This window comes from Tasmannia lanceolata, unplaced genomic scaffold (genome assembly GCF_043159265.1).
Source record: "Tasmannia lanceolata isolate RefF3 unplaced genomic scaffold, GAP_Taslan_0.1 ptg000008l, whole genome shotgun sequence".
NCBI classification, from domain to species: domain Eukaryota; kingdom Viridiplantae; phylum Streptophyta; class Magnoliopsida; order Canellales; family Winteraceae; genus Tasmannia; species Tasmannia lanceolata.
This window is the reverse complement of record NW_027518685.1, coordinates 69,627,194-69,645,432: the sequence shown is the minus strand read 5'-3', so window position 1 is coordinate 69,645,432 and position 18,239 is coordinate 69,627,194. Positions and strand designations below refer to the sequence as shown.

The window sequence follows — 18,239 nt, the reverse complement described above, 5'->3', positions numbered from 1 at the left end:
TGGATCCCCTAACAATCTCCCCCTCCATGTGGAGACAACGTGGGAACTACGAGATCTTCCCCGAGAGATATTTTACCATTCTCGGAGGCATACCGGGGTTACTGAGATCTTCCTTGAGGTATTTTTCGTCCTCAGAGGCACACCAGAGTTACCACGGCCTGGCATTGATACCACTGGTTGTTTGACATGGTATCGGATGCAAGGGTCCCCAGTTCAAACCTCCTTGATAACAAAAATCCATATGCAATGGCCAAATCCAAAAGAGAGGACACATGTGCCACATATTTAGGCCAACCCTAAAAGAGGGGCCACAAGTGAGGGGGGTGTTAAAGTATAAAAGATTAAATAATGCCTTCTCCAGCCACTTAAGCTTTTGAAACAACTGGTTGTTTGACACGATCCCTCGAACTCGTCACCACCCGTGCTACAAAAGATGATAAAAGATGTAACCAAAATAAATCAATGGAGTTTCTTGAGAAGAAAACAGATAGCTTTTATAGAGATGAGGAGACCTCACCAGAAAGTGGTCCTTCTCCCATTTTGAGATTATCGAAAGAGAGATTTTGTAGGGAAGAATAAACATGAAACGTCTCCACCCCTCCTAAAAGCCCTCTTAACGTTTCCACTTTCCCTCATTTATAGGTTTTAATGTCTCCCAACGTTTCAACCCATAAAAAGTACATAGTAAATAAAATCTTTTGATTTCTTTAAACATTGAAAAACATTAAAACCAAAATGTTATAGAAATCTAGCATGTAAACGAAGCAGAAGTGGGTCTTAATAAATGTCTTTAAAAAAGGAGAATAAAAGGGAAATGATAAATGCACCCCTTTTCATCCCTTGGGACACTTGGCTAGAGTGTATCTATGACTGCAAAGGGGCTGATGTACTTCACATTTAACGAATGAAGTGACATGATTCCCACCTACAATGCAGCAGGGTGTCCCAAGCGATGGAAAGGGGAGCATTTATCATTTTCTGAATAAAAGTGTCCTTCATTTTAGCATTTTCCAATTCCATTAAGGCCTTGTTTGGATTGCAAGAATTTTTCGGAAAAGTATGGAAAGGAAAAATATTTCAAAAAATTCCAAACTTTTTTTACACAAACCAACCCTATTCAATTTTTACTTAGGGGCCCTCAATTTTTGATAGTATCCCTTTAAATTAACCAAACAGGGTCATAGAAAAGAAAAAAATTGAAGAAAATATTATCATTCAGAAATATTTTTATTGCAATCCAAACAGGGTTTTAATGCTGGGCATCTTTCGCATGTGTATTTATTTTCGATTGAGCAGGGTTTGCTGAAGTTTTATTTCATTTACTTACATTTGCCTCGTACTTTCCTAAATGAAGTGTTTTTTACCTACATGTATCAGAATATGTAGGTCCCACCCATATCATTTAATTTGGACCATGTAACAGATCAATACACTCACAGAATCTTAACTATCTCTAAAAAGGCGGCCCAGTGCACGAGGCTGCCACTATTGCGGGGTCTGTGTAGGGCTAGATGTATGCAGCCTTACCCCTGCTTTGTAGGGAGGCTGTTTCTGTAACTCGAACCCGTGACCACTATTGGAGCAACCTTACCGTTGGAACAAGAATCTTAACTATTTCTGCAAATGTATTTTTTCATCATTATTTCTTCTGTTCTTTTCTTGATCATTAATTTCTAGGATCTTGACCTGATGGTTACGATGATTAGCTGTGTGTTTTCTGCATGGTTGTAGATCAAGGTCGGCCCATGATGATATGATGAGTGATTGAGACGATGGTGTTGTATATATGAGAGATTTTCCCCACTTTTGTAGTTTCCTTAGGATCCCATGCCTGCAACATTGCCTCATGTCGGATGGGGATGAAAATGGTGGATTGGAAATGACCTTTCATGTCCTTATATGGGGAAGTGATATATTCGCCCCCTTTTCTTCCTCGGGCCACCCCTCTAGTATATTTATGATTACTCTTTTCAACAGGGGTGGCCAGTGAAGAAAAAGGGGCTAGATATCATTTCCCTTCAAAAAGAGAATGTGGAATACACAATTGCTAATTAGTGAGACCATCGCCACGAATGTAAGGTGGGAAACTTGGTAGGTAGTGTGAGTCAGATGGTCGTCTGAAGTGTATAACGCGGCATAGATATGGATAATTGAAATGGAGATTAAGAGACCTTTCATTGAAATTGTTGGTAATCTTTGGGAGTATATACGGGAAATGATACTTTTTCCATTCTTTTCTAATATTTTCACCCATTTTCATTTATCTTTTCCTAAAAAAGATGGCATCTCCAAACTTTGTTTGATTTTTAAAGGAAACAAAAGGAAGGAAAAAAAATGGAAGAAAACCGAGTAAGAAATATGCCACCAAACCAATACTCAATTCGCGGTAGAGTAGAGTAATTGTATTGTCAATATGTTTCATTTGGGCACACCTCATTGTGTGACAATGGGGCATGCCCCACTAGGACATAGTGGGTGTCAACTTAGGTTGATCTAAATCGCACATTTCATGTTGTTACAAATTGTAACTGTGGATGAACAAAGTGACTCTTTAGAACAAAGAATCATAATAGGAGAGAAAGAGAGGTAGGCAAGGCACAACGAAGCTTTCTCTTACAGTTTCTTTTTCTCCACTTATGAAGGTGGCTACACAGAAATAAGTCCCACGAAAATATTTGGGGTTCCACGGAAAAGCAAAATAGTTCCACATCGGTTAAGTAAGATGGATGGGGATGGATTATAAGGGAATGGGCACCCTCCTTCTAACAGCTAGCTTTTAGGGGCGAGTTCTACCAGGTTAAATTCCCTACAGATGGTTTGCTTCCAAGGGCGGGAATGTTTCTCGGAGAAGATCTCGGAAACCCCGGTTTGCCTCCGAGGGCGGGAATGTCCCTCGGGGAAGATCTCAGAAACCCCGGTGTAGTATCTTGTGGTTCCCAAGTTGCCACCACGTGGAGGGGCGAGATTGTCCACCTTGCTTCCGCGTGGAGGGGGAGATTGTTGGGGTTCAACACAAAAGCAAAATAGTCCCACATCGGTTAAGTAAGATGGATGGGGATGGGTTATAAGGGAATGGGCACCCTCCTTCTAATAACTAGGTTTTAGGGGCGAGTTCTACCCGGTTAAATTCCCTACAAAAAATGATGCATACGCCAAGAACAAGGTCTACACCCCGAATTCCGGACAAGCATGCCCTTACATAAAGGAAAAGAGCAGAGTTAAAGGGGAGAAAGTTATCATAAAATTGAGACTGCAGGCCTTTTTTTTTGTTAATAGAAAATAAAAAGAATATGAAGGCACCAAGTCAAATGAAAAGTACCCTTTCATTTTAAAACAATACTTTTTCACAACCTAAAGTGTCTTCTAGTTGGAAACATCATTTCACACAGAGAAATGTCTTTCAAATTTCTCATTGAAAAATCTCATTTTTCTATTTTAAAAAATAAAATATTTTAAAAATATCCAACATTTCAAAGGCACACCAATCATGCATTATATCTTAATAATATGTGTTTATGTCTTTGACCCCTTGATCCTGAGATGAATATCACAAGATATTGTGTTTTATTTTGGATTTAAAACCACTCTCTCCATCTCTTGTGTCTTGATTTGGCTAAAACCTTTGAGAGATTGGATTATGCTCAACTTGTATTATATTGTGAGAGATTTCTTCTTCATTCTTCATCGTGCAATCAGCCCCTAAAATGAGGCAAAGCAAGATCTTTCTCTTCTTCATTCATTTTCATTGTAAAGGTGGAAGGGCACCAATATTAAACCCCTTGAATCTTCAAGCTTATATGGGCTCACATACGGCCTACTAGGGAGAATAGCAATAGTAGATTTCCTCAAGGAGCAAAACTTGAGAAGAGTGGAGTATGCCATGGTTTCAAGGCCGAACTACTATAAATTATTGGTGTACATTTCTCTTTCCCTTATCTTCTTTTCTTCTCTTAGTTATGCTTATTGTGTTTATATTTTCATTCTACTTGGCTAACCACTGAACTAAAGATTAATAAGCAAAAGGATTAGGATTAAAGATCAAAGTTTAAAGTGCTCAAAATTTTAATAGCCAACCAATTTCCACCCCCCTGTTTTGTGGTTGCCCTACTTGGGATTCACATTGATTTAAGCATAAGGCTTTGGATAGATCTAAAGGCCACATCAAAACTAAGTTCTTCAAGGAGAGTATTCAACGTTTAGATAATGTGCATCATCTGCACCTTCAATTTGATAATCGTAGCAGAGGTGAAGATCTATTTCCGCTTAAGGTTGATTAATTTTCTAACAAATATCATCAGTAGGCTAAATAAAAATGTATAATTTAAGAAAAAAGTATAAAATAAAAAATATCATTAAATTATCATGTTCTTTTCTTAGTGAATTATAAAAATGAAAATATCGTGATATTTCTTAAAATCTCGAGATTATTTCGGGATTTTCTCGTTTTATAAGACATCTTATTCCCCCTGCTCATTTAACATATCCTCCCTTCATTATCAATCACTGTCATAAAAAATAGAAAGAACCATAGGAGAATAGGATGGGTAGAAATATACAAACAAGTACCATGATCCGAATTTTTGAAATACCAAGTGATAAAAATAAATACAAAATGAAGGATACATTAATCTCTATGAATGTGTACTGAGGTTCTCGCTGGTCGCCCATCCATCTTGAACTTGAGCTGAGTACTGCAAGTTCCAGAGAACATCTTCTATCGATGGACGCTGACCAATATCTTCAGATAGACAGTTTATGGTGATCTTTTTAAGGACTCATAGGCAAAAGTACCTCTAATGGAAGGATCAGTTTCCCCCCTCAGTTTTTTCGGGCCTTCTGCTAGGCCTCTCTCTAGTTGTGAACCACAAAAAACATACATAAACTTTAAAAAAATTACTAAAATTTCAACATACTATTATGAACTAAAAATCTATTCATGATTCAATGTTGATGTCTAATGGCGTGTCACGACTCGCAATCATGGGTTCAAAATTTCCTAATACAAGGAATTCATTTCGTTAACATACTACCAAAACCTTCTTTCTCCAGTTATTAAAGGAGTTTTTTTTTTTTTTTTTTGAATAATCCAAACACTTGGATATTTTCTGAAGAGATTTCCATGTTTTTGAAAAACTAGAAATATGTTTTAGAAATAGCTGATTAATAGCTTAGAAATAGTTTAAAAAAAGCATTTCAATTTCTCTCTCTAAATGCATTAATAGTAAAATGGAGGAATGGGTTGTTTACCTTAAGTTTCAAGACATCCAATTCTGTCTGAGATGTGATGGGATTTCCTGTAATAATTTCTAGTAGAATAACTCCCAGCTGATAAACATCTTCTTTATCACCATGTCCAGTACTGCAGATAAAGAAAGTAAAAACCAATTCATATTGAATTAACCGTAACATGCTTGGTGGTCATCACTATATACACTCCCACAAGTAAGAAATATAAACGCTTTTTAGGTCGACGATGATCAAACTACACTTAATTTTGATTTGGGTTTTATATAAGACACACTCCAGCTATAAGCATTATATCAAAAAAGGTGGTTGTTTACCTGTCAAGATCGCCAAGTTCTGCTCCATTGAAAGGGCTTTCAGAACCGACCTACATTATTAAAGATGAAAATTAGCTGAAATTGCGACCTTTTGGTTCAAACAAAAAAAAAAGATCAATAAAATTAGGGGTGTATTAAGTAAATGTGGATACTTCACATTAACAAGAAATAAAAACTGAACTATTCACTCTAAGTGGAGCTGACCTTAGTGATCTTATTGATAAATGGTCTTGGAAGCTTATAATCACTAATTTTGGCTGTGAGATTTCATCCAACAAAATATTCTTTATATTAAAATTATTTCTTAAAACACCAGGCACAATTCTTGTATGCAAGAATTGGATTCCTCTCGCAATTCCCGTAGCAGCAGCTAATCTCCATTTCAGCATCTCTTGCTTTCGCCGTTCTGCCAAATAAATTATAAGAATTGAAATCTTATGATATTTCATATATTAATGGCTGAAAAGCCATAGGATAATGGTATTCCCCTTACCAGTAAGATGACTCCTCAGCGTCCCATTTGAAACGTATTCAAAGACAAGAAAGATTGTATCAATGGAAACACCTCACCACGACCACTGATCCGTCACTGAGCCATCCTTTGTACAGCTAAAATTGCAAAAGAAGCCAAGATGATGTGAAATTGATTCAGATGTCAACATTGAAAGTGAAGCAGTCTGTGTCTAGTAGAGATGATGTTTTAATCATATTAATTTACAAAATTCTATCAAATTCATGGAGATATGATCATGGATCATCACCCAAAGTCAGAAAAAAACAATAACTTACAGTTTTTCAAATATCCTATGTTGGTCCAGTAAGATACACCACAATCAGGAAAGGTTACTGCAACATATGAAAATGGGAATGTTATCCCTATTTCTGGGACATTAAATAGAACAGTCCAAATCTTTTGTCTTTTTCATTTATTTTAATTCGTGAGTACATGTATGGCATCTGAAATCCTCCTAAGAGATGCCCATGTCTGAAACTCTAATGACATAGACATTACAAGAAAATTGTAATTTACTGTCCTCTTGAGTTACTTTAGTTCATGAGCTATAGCTCCCAAATTTGTCTTACGTAGGTAGAAAAATCACTTGGTATGTTTTATGAATTAGGTTAAAAATATAACTAGTGATTGAAAGACACCATTTAGAGAGAGATATGGTAGTGCTTAAAATCTTATCATTGCTCAAGAAGTCAACCCAAAGCAAAAGTGGGTTGAATCAGGCAGTCAATGATTTACCCAGCGAGTTGATTACATCGGGTGGATCAGTTTGCAGAACGCCGTTTGGGAGTGTTTGGGTGCACAACCACCGTTTGAAACACTGTTTTGAACCCTCAAAATGGCGTTTTGCAAACGGAGGGGAGGAGGTCAGTTTGCAGAACGCCGTTTTGAACGGAGTTTTTGGGCTGTGGGTTTTTAAGTGTTTGCCCTCACCAAAACCCATTTTTATGTATATGCGTGTGATTTTATGCGTTACGTCAAATACCAAAAAAGTGGGGGTGTTAATATCATTCTTGAGGACACAAATTTGTTAAATTGTTAATATTTAATTCAAAATAAGAGGCTGCTGATATCATTATATGATCTCTTAATTTTGATTTTTTAAAAACAAAAGAATTAAAAGAAACCCTAATTTCTTACTTTCTTCATCTACTTTGCAAAGTTGCAAACCCTCTCACGCCTCACTGCCTCAGCGTCTCCACTCGTTCGTCAAATCCGGCCGTTAAGAAGAAGAAGGAGAAGAACCTCAACGGTGTAGCCATTTTTTTTTTGGCAATGATGTTAATTTTAATAGTGTTTGAATGAGATCCTAATGACCTTTTAATATTGGGCCTAATGAGAGAGTAATTGAGTTACATTGAGGCCAACTAAACAATGCCATTTTTGGTCATTTTACCACTAAAACTCCGTTTTGGGGCATTTGCAACCAAACACACAATATCTCTGTTTGCCGTTTAAAAAGCCGTTTTGATATGGCCAACCAAACATGAAAATGCCGTTTTGAACCAACATGCCGTTTTGCAAAACGGCGTTTTAAATGCTATTTCAAACGATACGCCAAACACCATTGTCGTTTGGAAGGAACCATTTTGCTTTGATCAAAAGCCATGCTAGGTGGCTTGCCCAAATATACACCCTCGAAAAGTGAACCTTTTTATTTTATTTCTTGATAAATGTAAAGTTTACTTAAAGTTAATCCCTGCAGTCAAAGCAAACAAATGCATATGATATTTACACTCTTCTGCTTTGATACGTCCACTCCTATTTTCGCTTTACAGCAACTAAGAAGATCTTATTGTAGATATTTTGTTAATTGAAAAAGGACACGGGGTCGAATCGATTCCTCATATGAGAGCAAACATACCACAATGTTCAAAGGGGATTTTGTAAAAAACAAAAACAAAAAAAAGATGTTGAAAATAAAATGAAGATGCACTACAATGCTACTTCTTGAAGATATATAGTTGGAGCCACCATGCATGACAAGAATTTTAGCAACTCTATCTCAAAATTCAACTAAGTACTGAATTGTGTGGCCATTAGCCATTTAAAAAAATAGCATGGGGCTTGTCAATAGCCTCCAAGTTCCCCATCATATATAGTATCCAGATATATTAACATAGATGTGATATTTAGTTACCATAAGGACATGCATCTATAAGGTTTTAAATAACCTGAAGCTTATCAATGGCCAGCTAAAAAAACATTTCTCCCCATTATATATAGATAATAAATAGAAAATTTTATAGGACGTTTATAAAAAGAGGATAGACACTTGAGCAACCTTAAAAGTTGAAGTCAAAAGTGGATATAGATAGTGACCCCCTCCGTCTTTATGAACTTTTTGTACATATTTTTTCACAAAGTGGATTAGTTGAGAATCCTCACTATCAAACAAAAAATTTTTGGTTCTCAAGATCTGGGTTGATTCTGGTTTAAAGATCTAATGGGAGAGGAAAGAGACAATAAAAAGAGGTTGTTCATTGAGTGAATAAAGTGGGAAGACCCATGCATTGCCTGTCAAACAGCTAGGCTGGGTAGACATTAACTACTTTTGGTTTCCTTTTTTATACATTTTTATATGCCTGTCGTATTTCAACTCTCTTTGTTTGATTGATTTAGCTTGTCTATTTGTTTCATTCACCTGTTTTTTAGTTTTGTCCCCATGTCCTTTGTCTACTACCTCCAAATATCCAGCATTCTCTTCCATCCTCCCTCATGCAATTTGGACTGTATGATTCTCAATGCATTGATTCAAAACTGAGAGCCATAACTAGAGGGACTTGATATCTACACGTTAAATTTTGATAATGGCACTTCACTATTTATTTTATATTTTTGTGAATAGCTGGTACAGTTCAAAATTTACCAAAAATCTATTAAAGAGAAGTGACAAAATCAAAATAAATGCAGATGGATCTCCTAATCAGAAAAAAGAAGTCACTCATAGAAACCATGCAACCTTTATAACAAAAAACCCATAATTTATGTTTCAAATGTATACAAAACAAAAAATTAAATTATATCAATATAGTGCTAGCAATCACCACAAGAATAAAACAATGCTAGACACACAGCAATTATCACTGTTCGCCACTAGAACACAAACACTTGTTCTTTGTCTTTTGCTTAAAACCTTCAAAGAAGCACACAAAAGCACATGAATACATTTGTAGGATTTTAATATATGTTTAGTTTTGACTGTCTACTATTCTACTGTCAGGCTGATCTCTTCAAGCTGTGAAGCTCCCTGCATTAAAAAAAGGTAAAAAATTGAATGAGAATAACTCTAATTGAAAATAATCTAACTCAAGGCAAAATGCACATGTTTACTTGCAAATACTAATACTATGAGAAAGAAATTTGCAAAACATGAACAGAGCATTTAGATGACAAATTGGTGGGATTTTTGGGGCAAAACATATTAGCAGGCAAGTGTACAAGTGTGAGGAACTAATTCATAATCTAAACCATTTTACCTGTTGAAGGCTGCTATCGTTGGGCCATGACCCAAAAGTGCCTCACATCAAATGATCATACAGTACTAACCTTCTGATTTGTGTACTTCAAACAGAAAGAAAATAAAACGAGAATAACATATACATCACATGTTCTTAGCGATGAAAAAGATTTTTGTGTACTTAAAAAGGCCAGAGACCAATTTAGAAGTAAAAAAAAATCTCAATAAACATAGCGATGAAAAAGATTTTTGGGCATGGCCAAACTGTATTGGGGCATAACACCTGATTGCCTTGGATCATGAAATAACATTTTGCACATTCATTAACTGCATAATTACCATATAACAACTGATAATAATAACAATAGGAGATGTAATCAACAATTTCTTATTTTGACAATCGTGCTCCTCTCAAGGGATATAAGGGGTGTGAAACTGATAAATAAGATTAAGGGAGTATCCAGTGTTGCCATTTCTTTTTTTAATTTTCAGTTAAGGGTGTTTCTAATCCCTTCCTCTTGTGAGTAACATCACAGTTGGGCTAGACCCCCAAAAACATCCTTTCATGTTTAGGTTGAGGGAATGTCAGAAATTAGCAGGCGTCGATATTGAAGGAAAAAGGAAACCTTCAAACGAACAGGATTACTGCCCCTCAATAGCTGAGTTAAAAACATGTATCGGATTAGAGGTATTTTCAAGAACCACAAATGGAATACTACTAAGAAGTGAACCAACAATCAGCTTTTGATTGGTAAAGGAATTCAATTAAATAATTAAAATTGGCTACCAGGGGAATATTGAGCTTCGAGTCAGAACAATCAATAGTACAGATCTTGACTAAAATCATATTCTAAGGTCACTTTAGATCTCTGGATCATCACAATAACGAATACAAAATTAAGTGTAGTTGAATACTTGAATTAATTGTTTCAGATTAGAGGCAAAAACAACAAAATCATTAAAATAAGGTTTTAATCTCTGTTTCGAAAAGAAGCCAAATCAAATCCTAGTCACTTGGAATGCCACGATCGAGTACTCATATGAAAAAGTTATAATTATGGAGTCAAAGGAGAACATATTTACTTTGAAGGGTGAAAATGCGGATTCAGACAGGAACTCGTCCAGCGTAAAAGGGAGTTGACACAACTGAGTCGACAATGATGGTGAGGCATTTTGAAACTATGGTTGTGACACCAGATACCTTTCCTCAGATTAAAATTGAACAAAATAAATTGTTGATACGAGAGGACTAAAACAATAAAAAGTTGTAGATATGTGGACCTTCTAATTGAACAGGCTCAATGCCACAAACAATCATTGCTGCTTAACAGATTGAACCAAATCCCTCAAAATGACCAAAACAGCTCTGATGAAACCTGTTCTATCAAGGTAACAGGGAACACCATATATTGATATGAGAGTGCTGAAATAATGAAGACTAAAGGTTTGTAAGATTGGAAGACCTCCCAATTGAGCAAGAGGTTCAACCCTGGGAACCATATTTGCTGCTGAACAAGTTGAACAAAGTCAACCACAGAAAGACCACTAGAGACAAACCTTTTCTATCAAGGTAACAGGTAACACCATATATTGAAACATGGGGATTGCTAGGGACCATCGCAGAAAGGCATTTCATGGCTAGCTGTTGCATTTGAGAGCAGCCACCGCAGATGAATAAAATTAATAAAACAAAATCTGATGAAAAGTGGGCCTGTGTGGCTTCTCTCACATGCAACAGCCATCCGTGAAATGCCATCCGGGATAGTCGCTAGCAAATCCCTTGAAGCAATATATGTACCACAACCCAATTAATGTAACCAACTACTAGCCAGCTGTGAAATACCATCCGGGATAGTCGCTAGCAAATCTCTTGAAGCAATATATGTACCACAACTCAATCAATGTAACCAACTACTAGACACATAAGATATAATCAAGCAAGGCGAACCATGAATTTGCAGTAGCCTGAAACCCTCATTAGATGAACAATCTTAACTGTCTAGTCAGAAGATTTTTGCCCACGTTGAATATGAACCCGTAGTTAATTTCTCATTTTCTAGCATTTGAATATGACACATCGCAATAGAGTTTTCAAATGAACAATCCAGATATGGTGCCAATGTAAATTCAGTAACAGGAAGAAGTTAAGAAAAGACCTTTTCAATTCTTCAGATATGGTAGAAAGAAGTTAATAGACCTTTTCAATTCAGATATGGCAGGAAGAAGTTAAGAAAAGACCTTTCGAATTCAGAAAAGGTGCCAATGTAGAAATGAAAAGTGATTCGAATAGATGTGCCCATTTTAATTTTTGGTAATACAGGTTTCCAACTGTAAAGAATTGCACACCCAATGGTGTTCATCCTCATCAATCTGGTGTGCCTAGCTAGTCTAGAACATTGCCTCCAGTCCCGAGGTGATCGAGTGTTCAGCTTAATTATTGACATTATTTCCTCATTTTATGTTAAAATCATGTCTTTTATCCTACAGTCATATCCTTTTATCCAGGTCAGGATCATCCAATAATGGTGAGACTAGAGGTAATGGTGGCACGCCAAATGAGTGGAGCAAATGTCTAAGTGTGTCACATGTATTATACATGTGACAAAAAAAAAGTAACGGCAGCCCCATCCTTCCAGCAAAACAGTCAATTGAAATTCATTTTATTGAAGAAAATATCATACCAAGTTTTCCTTGTCATCTTGCTGTGTTTCATCGTTGGGCATAGGATTGCCTGAATCTGTAACATAACAAAAGGATAAGATGAGCAAGAACAACTGAAAAGCACTGCTATTGACACTTGGACCCATTTTACCTACTCCCATTTGTGACCCTATCAAAATGGTTGGTTCATTAAGAATTCCCTATCAAAATGGTTGGTTCATCATGGGTTTATCAACAAAGCATTGAGTAGTAACTATGAGGTCAACTGCCACAACAACCAAAAATGAATGCCTTGTAGTTATCCCACAAGAAAAAAGGTCATGAGGCAAGAAAGCTGACCATACACCTGAACATTCCTCAAAAAAAAAAAAAAAAAAAGATCGAGATGTTTTTTTTCTTACCTTTTTCACTAGCAAACTTAGTCTCTGAATTCTTGACCTTCCCCTTCTCTCTGTTGGTATCCTGCGTAGTTGGCCTCTGAGATTTCTTTTGCAAATTATTCCTATTATCAATAACAGAGGTCAAATTTGAAGATCTTTTGTTAACTGATGCCCTGTTCTTGACTGCAGGCCTTTTCTGAACACCCTCTTTCTTAATCGCTTCTCCAACGACAGAAGCTCTAATATTTTCGGAGTTCAATGATTTGGGTTTCAAATTGCCAGCTCTTGCAGTAGAAGTCGAATGACAATCTTCATCAGATGACTCAGGGACCAGAGAAGATGTCTCAGAGACCTGTACCTGCTCTAAGTCTTCTGAAATATTGTAGCTTCTCAGCAATTCCTTTGTGGGTTCTCCCAGTTCTAGAAGGTTATGTCGAAGTACATATGATTTCAGCTCATCATGCAATCGCTGAAAAGGCTGTGAATTCAAGCCACAACGCATTAGCAAATTAGAATTATGTGGGAAAGAAAAGACATAAATACAGGCCAATGTCACAAATATCGTTCTTGGGAGTTTCTTGGCAAGGGAAAATCTCGGATATATTAAATTTCCTTTATTTTTTCTAGGTTTATATCAGGAAAAAACAATAAAAATAAGGTTATTTAAAAATATATAAATATATAAAATTTAAGAAAAATATATAATATAAAAATATCGTAAAAATGTCAGGATAATATCATGATATTATGGCTATATTTTATGATAAAAATGAAAAACATGGCTATATTTTTCAAATCTAGGGATTATTTCGGAATTGTCGTTTTATCAAAATGTCGCAATAAAAACGTGATAATTTGAAAATATTGGAGATATTTGTGACATAGAATACAAGCAGTGTGTCATTGTGAAATTCAAGAATATACGGGCCTAGATACCTCACATCCAGATTCTAAGGCAAGCTTGAAAAACCCAAGGGAAAATTGAATGCTTAGCAGCAGATTCAGATATCTTAATCTATGATATCCAATAAGAGACAGATGAGAGAACACTGAATTTCTGCTTGTTTGTCGACTTTGACGCATCAGAGGCAGGTGTATCACAATTTCCCTGGCTGCTAGTTGATTTCTTTGTTCTAATAATGCTGCTAACCGGTCTCGGTAGTGGGCTGACAGAAGACTTGGCAGGAATTGAGAGGCGTCTGGGTGGTTTAGCAGTTTTTTCCTTGCCAGAAAGATCAAGAACACTCACACTTTTGCTTACATTTGAGACCGCCCGACCCCTGCGCAAGTATGAAATTAATCTCTTCATCTTCTTCTACAGAGGATGTTGTAAACATCTAAATTTGAAATACATAAATATAGAAAGAAATAAAATTTTATATTATAGCTAAAATCTGCCTGTACCAAAATATCTTTCTCCCTCCCCTTTTAGAAGGAAATTATATGTTGAAAGGCCGTAGGAACACAAAAAGGCAGTACGATAAAGGTACCATCCTTGAGATTTGATCCAACAGCAGCCCATCAAAAAGTGAGTTGCTGTAGGATCAAATATGAGGGATGGGATGCTGAGTACGTAATCACAAGACCTTTCATCATATAATTCTCTTAGAAACAAGTCATTTCTCTCATTTTTTGCTACTAGACACACCATCTCTCTACCATCTTTTCTTTACACAGAGTTCAATTATACATGCTCTTTAGAAGATCTTTTTTTAATGTATTTATTTATCCCTTGATCTCATACACCAAAGAAAACAAGATTAAAAATAAATAAAAGGTTTGAAATTTTGAATGTAGTAGGAAGAGAGGACATCAAAATTTCGAATTTAAATATAACTGTGAAGTTGGATTTCTAATGAGTCATGACTAGTTCACATGTCGAAGTGAATATGTAAAAGTTTTAACCTAAAATTTGTATAGAAAGATTTAGATATGTAATTTTATCAACAAAATGATGTATTGCAAGCAAAGATTATAATTAAATAAAATAATAACTTCAAAGAAATCTATGTCAAATCAAATTTGATCTGGAAATTTATAAATGATAAAGTATGCATACGATCAGTTACTATAAAATGCATAAGACAATAACCAAAAGAAAAAAATTATTTAAATAAATAAAATTTAAGAATAGCTTATGCGCAATCTGTTTATGTATTGATCTAATAAATAAACAATAGAATAATAAAAGAAGAGGATTAAATCTTTCACGATGCTTGCGATTCGTGGGTCCAATCATTGATGGTGGATCTGTCATGGAAGGATTGAGAAGTTGGTATTCCGTAGAAGCCCTATGTGAAAATCAATATGAATGCCAAAGATTTGATGCGCGCATCGCCCCAATATATAAGATCGAGATTAAATAAAATGCTTGGGAAAAAAAGTATAAATTCTAGTTTGTATTTGTGTACTAATGGCTTGTATGGTGAAAAAAACAAACTATTGTAGAAAGTCTACAGTATAGTAAAGTGTGCAGAGAAAGAAATGACTTTTTTAAGAGAGTTCTCCTGTAACCTTTTGAGCAATAGGAGGCGAGAGAGAGAGAGAGAGAGAGAGAGAGAGAGAGAGAGAGAGAGAGAGAGAGAGAATATCCCCACCCCACCCCCTTCTAGGATTTTGAGGGGAAGAGAGAAATGAAAGATCCTCTTGAGAGGAGAACCTACTGTTATTTTTTTAGAAGTAGGATAGGAGTCCATTTTTTGTCCTGCTATAAAAGAAAATGGAAGAAAAAAAAAGATATTTGGGGAGTGCCTAAAATAAAAATGATTATTTTAATTGAAATAGGGTAGTATGTCAAAAAAAGAACCTTTTCTATAATAGGAAAGTTCGTCGAAAATTCTGTTATCTTTTCTGAAATGACACGTCAATGGTGTTTTATTCGATTTCACGTAATGTGAGAAAGACTATAATGCCTCGTTCTTTTTTAATTGTTCCTGTTTTTTAATCTCCACTACCACCGACGACCATCGCTGCAACTCGAAAAAGGTGGAAGAAGAGGAGAAAGAAGAGAAAGAAGACGATGAAAAAGTGGACAAATTAGATGAAGAAAAGAGGGTGAAGAAGGAAACAAAAGAATCGACGATGGAATAATGCCTTTTCTCTTTCTCTCTTGCTCTCTCTTTCTTTTTTATACTAGTAATGACACCCCTACCACTACTCTACAAGGTTGGCAACCAAGCACTACTTATCACTATTCTAGGAGGTAAATTCTAGGTAAATCAAATGTTTATCTCCTCCCTATTGAGTAGTTATTGTTGGAGAAAATATGTCGGTGATGATGGTGGGAAATAGAAAAGAAAGAGATGCTTCAAAGCGCGTTGTGGCTTTCCTGAAGATAATATTCGCCCCCACTAGTCAGTGTGCAAGGGGTATCACAAATTTGCCTCCAACATACAATGAAGCCTGGTGTTATCTATATCTAATGTTTGTTGACGCTTTGTACTAAGCGAAAACAAACTCTAAATCACCTTTGGATAAACAAGTATTTGAAAACAGTACACTAGAATGGATTTGTGAAAAGAAAGCAAAGAACAAAGTTGATAAACTTCCAAGAGAGTAATTTTGGCTATGGATTTACTCAAACTCAAGTCCCACAAGTGTAATTTTTGTATTCTATTTCAAAGGCTGTTATCTACTCTTTTAATAAAGTACTTGGCAACCTTTCTGTTTGATTTGCACCCCCTACAAGAGCACCTTTTAAAAGCATGTTGAAATTTGGCCGTTAGATTGCGCCAATCCACGATTCTACAGTCCAGAGCAATCTTGGAGTGATTATTGGTTTGTGTAAAACCTTCGTCCTCCCCTCTAACTGCTAGATCAATGATCCACGGTGCGGATTGCACCCTTTGGCTTTTGATCGTTGGGACACGACGGGACATAATCCAACAGTCCTCATCACACCTTATCACCCACTAGCCGTTACACCACGATCTGACGCTTTGGATAGCACCCGCTCCCGCACTAGCCGTTGGAGCGTGTTGAACCAAAAGATCGACCACCCATATGACTAAAACCATGGCCCAACCCGACCGAGTGGGACCTTGATCGATCCAACAGTTCATTCGGCCACCTACGCGACTGATCCATGGTCAATCCGACCGATCAACTGATCTTGATTAGACGGCTCATATCAAATCTGGTAAATTTTAAGCGCTCCAGTCGCTCGTAGCGATGATGCGAAGTGCGCCAAAAGAGCGCCACTAGTGGCCTACAGATCACGCCGCGCGTGCGGATGGACCGTGTCGTGGGTCCACCTGTTGTGCAACAAAACAATAGAGAGAAGTGGATAGCGCTATATACACCCAGATGCCAAGCAAAATCCCTAAGCCTCCCCTGCTTTTCTGCAACCAAACTCACTCTGAATGTAAGGATGTGGAGATCGAAGGGTGCCATTCTTCCCTCGAGGGTCCCACAGACTGGAGTGATTGAGACCTAGTAATGAGTGATTGAGACCTAGTAATGAGTGATTGAGATGGTCATATGGAGTATATGTGTAGACACCCCATTTTGACCGAACCCTAATCATGTTAGTTTTAATCAAAACCCTATCAAATCAGTCCATTAGGGTCTCAAATTTTATCCTAAGCTAGGTTAGGGTCCCACCAAGGTCCCGGTAAAATTTCGCCAAGATCCGAGCACGTTTGCCTAGCGAACGAGCTAAGACAGTGTCGTGGTGCAAGTTTAGAAGGGGGTGAATGTATCCTGAAAGGGGGGCGAATTTATCCTGGAAAGGTTGCGGCCTGGGGCAGAAAAGACATGATGGAGTCGTGCGCCCATCATCTTTTCAGCTCAAACCGCGCGCCTTATCAAAAGTAGTGCCAATATTAGTACCTCATTTCCCAATAAATAGGAGTTTAAGCCTCATTTGTGAGGGGATCTAGGTTTTTTTTTTCCTTAATTTCTAGAGAGACAGAGAGTGGGAAAACAAGAGGGAGAAAGTAGATCTAGGATATCAAACCCTTAATCATTTTCTTCTCCGGCAATATCCGGTTAAAATCAGGCAAGGCTCCGGCCGTTTAAGAGATTAGCACATCCTCTTCAGTCCTACCTTCATCGAAACCATAAATTCATATCTTAGTGTAAGCACATGGTTTTTTTAAAAAAACCACTCTTTAAAACAAAGCAAAATACCCATGATTTTTCCAATATTTACAACCCATGCCCCATTCTCTTTTAAGTATGTAAAAGTCCAAAAAAACATTCGAATTTACGTTTCCATGCCATCGAGCACTTAAAAACGAGATTTCCATCTTCTTCTCCCCTAAAATGGAAAACCAGCCCTCAACTATCCCATTTCTCCACCCAGATCTCCCATAAATGGCCGAATCCACTCGAGAATCCCAGAATTGCGCCCTAGACATCCTCTTCCAACAAAGAAAGCCGATTTCCCTCTTTAAAAACTTTCCCTAAACACCCAAATCTCTTTCAAATCCCTAATTTATACCCAAATCTTCCAATCACCCTACCAAATGTCCTTTAAACAACCCATTTAACACTGATTTCGTTCAAAATTTAGCCCAAAATCCAATCAAATCAGATTTCGAAAGCCCTAATTGATACCCTAAAAATAGCATTTTTTATCCCCTTTTCACATATAAATAGACCCCTCTACAACCCACTAAAAGACACGAAAAAATCACTACAAGCCTCACACTACAAGCTTCCAA

The 18,239-nt window shown here is 36.8% G+C and overlaps 1 protein-coding gene and 1 long non-coding RNA gene across 2 annotated transcripts; both read right to left on the bottom strand.

The window, feature by feature from the left end:
* Positions 1-5,205: 5,205 nt before the first annotated feature.
* Positions 5,206-5,884, bottom strand: LOC143883800 (uncharacterized). Its single transcript, XR_013252548.1, has 3 exons — positions 5,766-5,884; positions 5,562-5,611; positions 5,206-5,359 (listed from the first exon to the last, which is right to left on the bottom strand). It is a non-coding gene; the product is annotated as an uncharacterized LOC143883800 (long non-coding RNA).
* A 3,132-nt stretch (positions 5,885-9,016) lies between these two features.
* On the bottom strand, positions 9,017-14,155 carry LOC143883798 (uncharacterized). The gene is made up of 4 exons (XM_077387099.1): positions 13,510-14,155; positions 12,595-13,051; positions 12,214-12,269; positions 9,017-9,322 (listed from the first exon to the last, which is right to left on the bottom strand). The coding sequence occupies exons 1-4, from the start codon at positions 13,654-13,656 to the stop codon at positions 9,281-9,283; spliced, it is 702 nt and encodes a 233-aa protein (XP_077243214.1). The 5' UTR covers positions 13,657-14,155; the 3' UTR covers positions 9,017-9,280.
* Between the last annotated feature and the right edge of the window lie 4,084 nt (positions 14,156-18,239).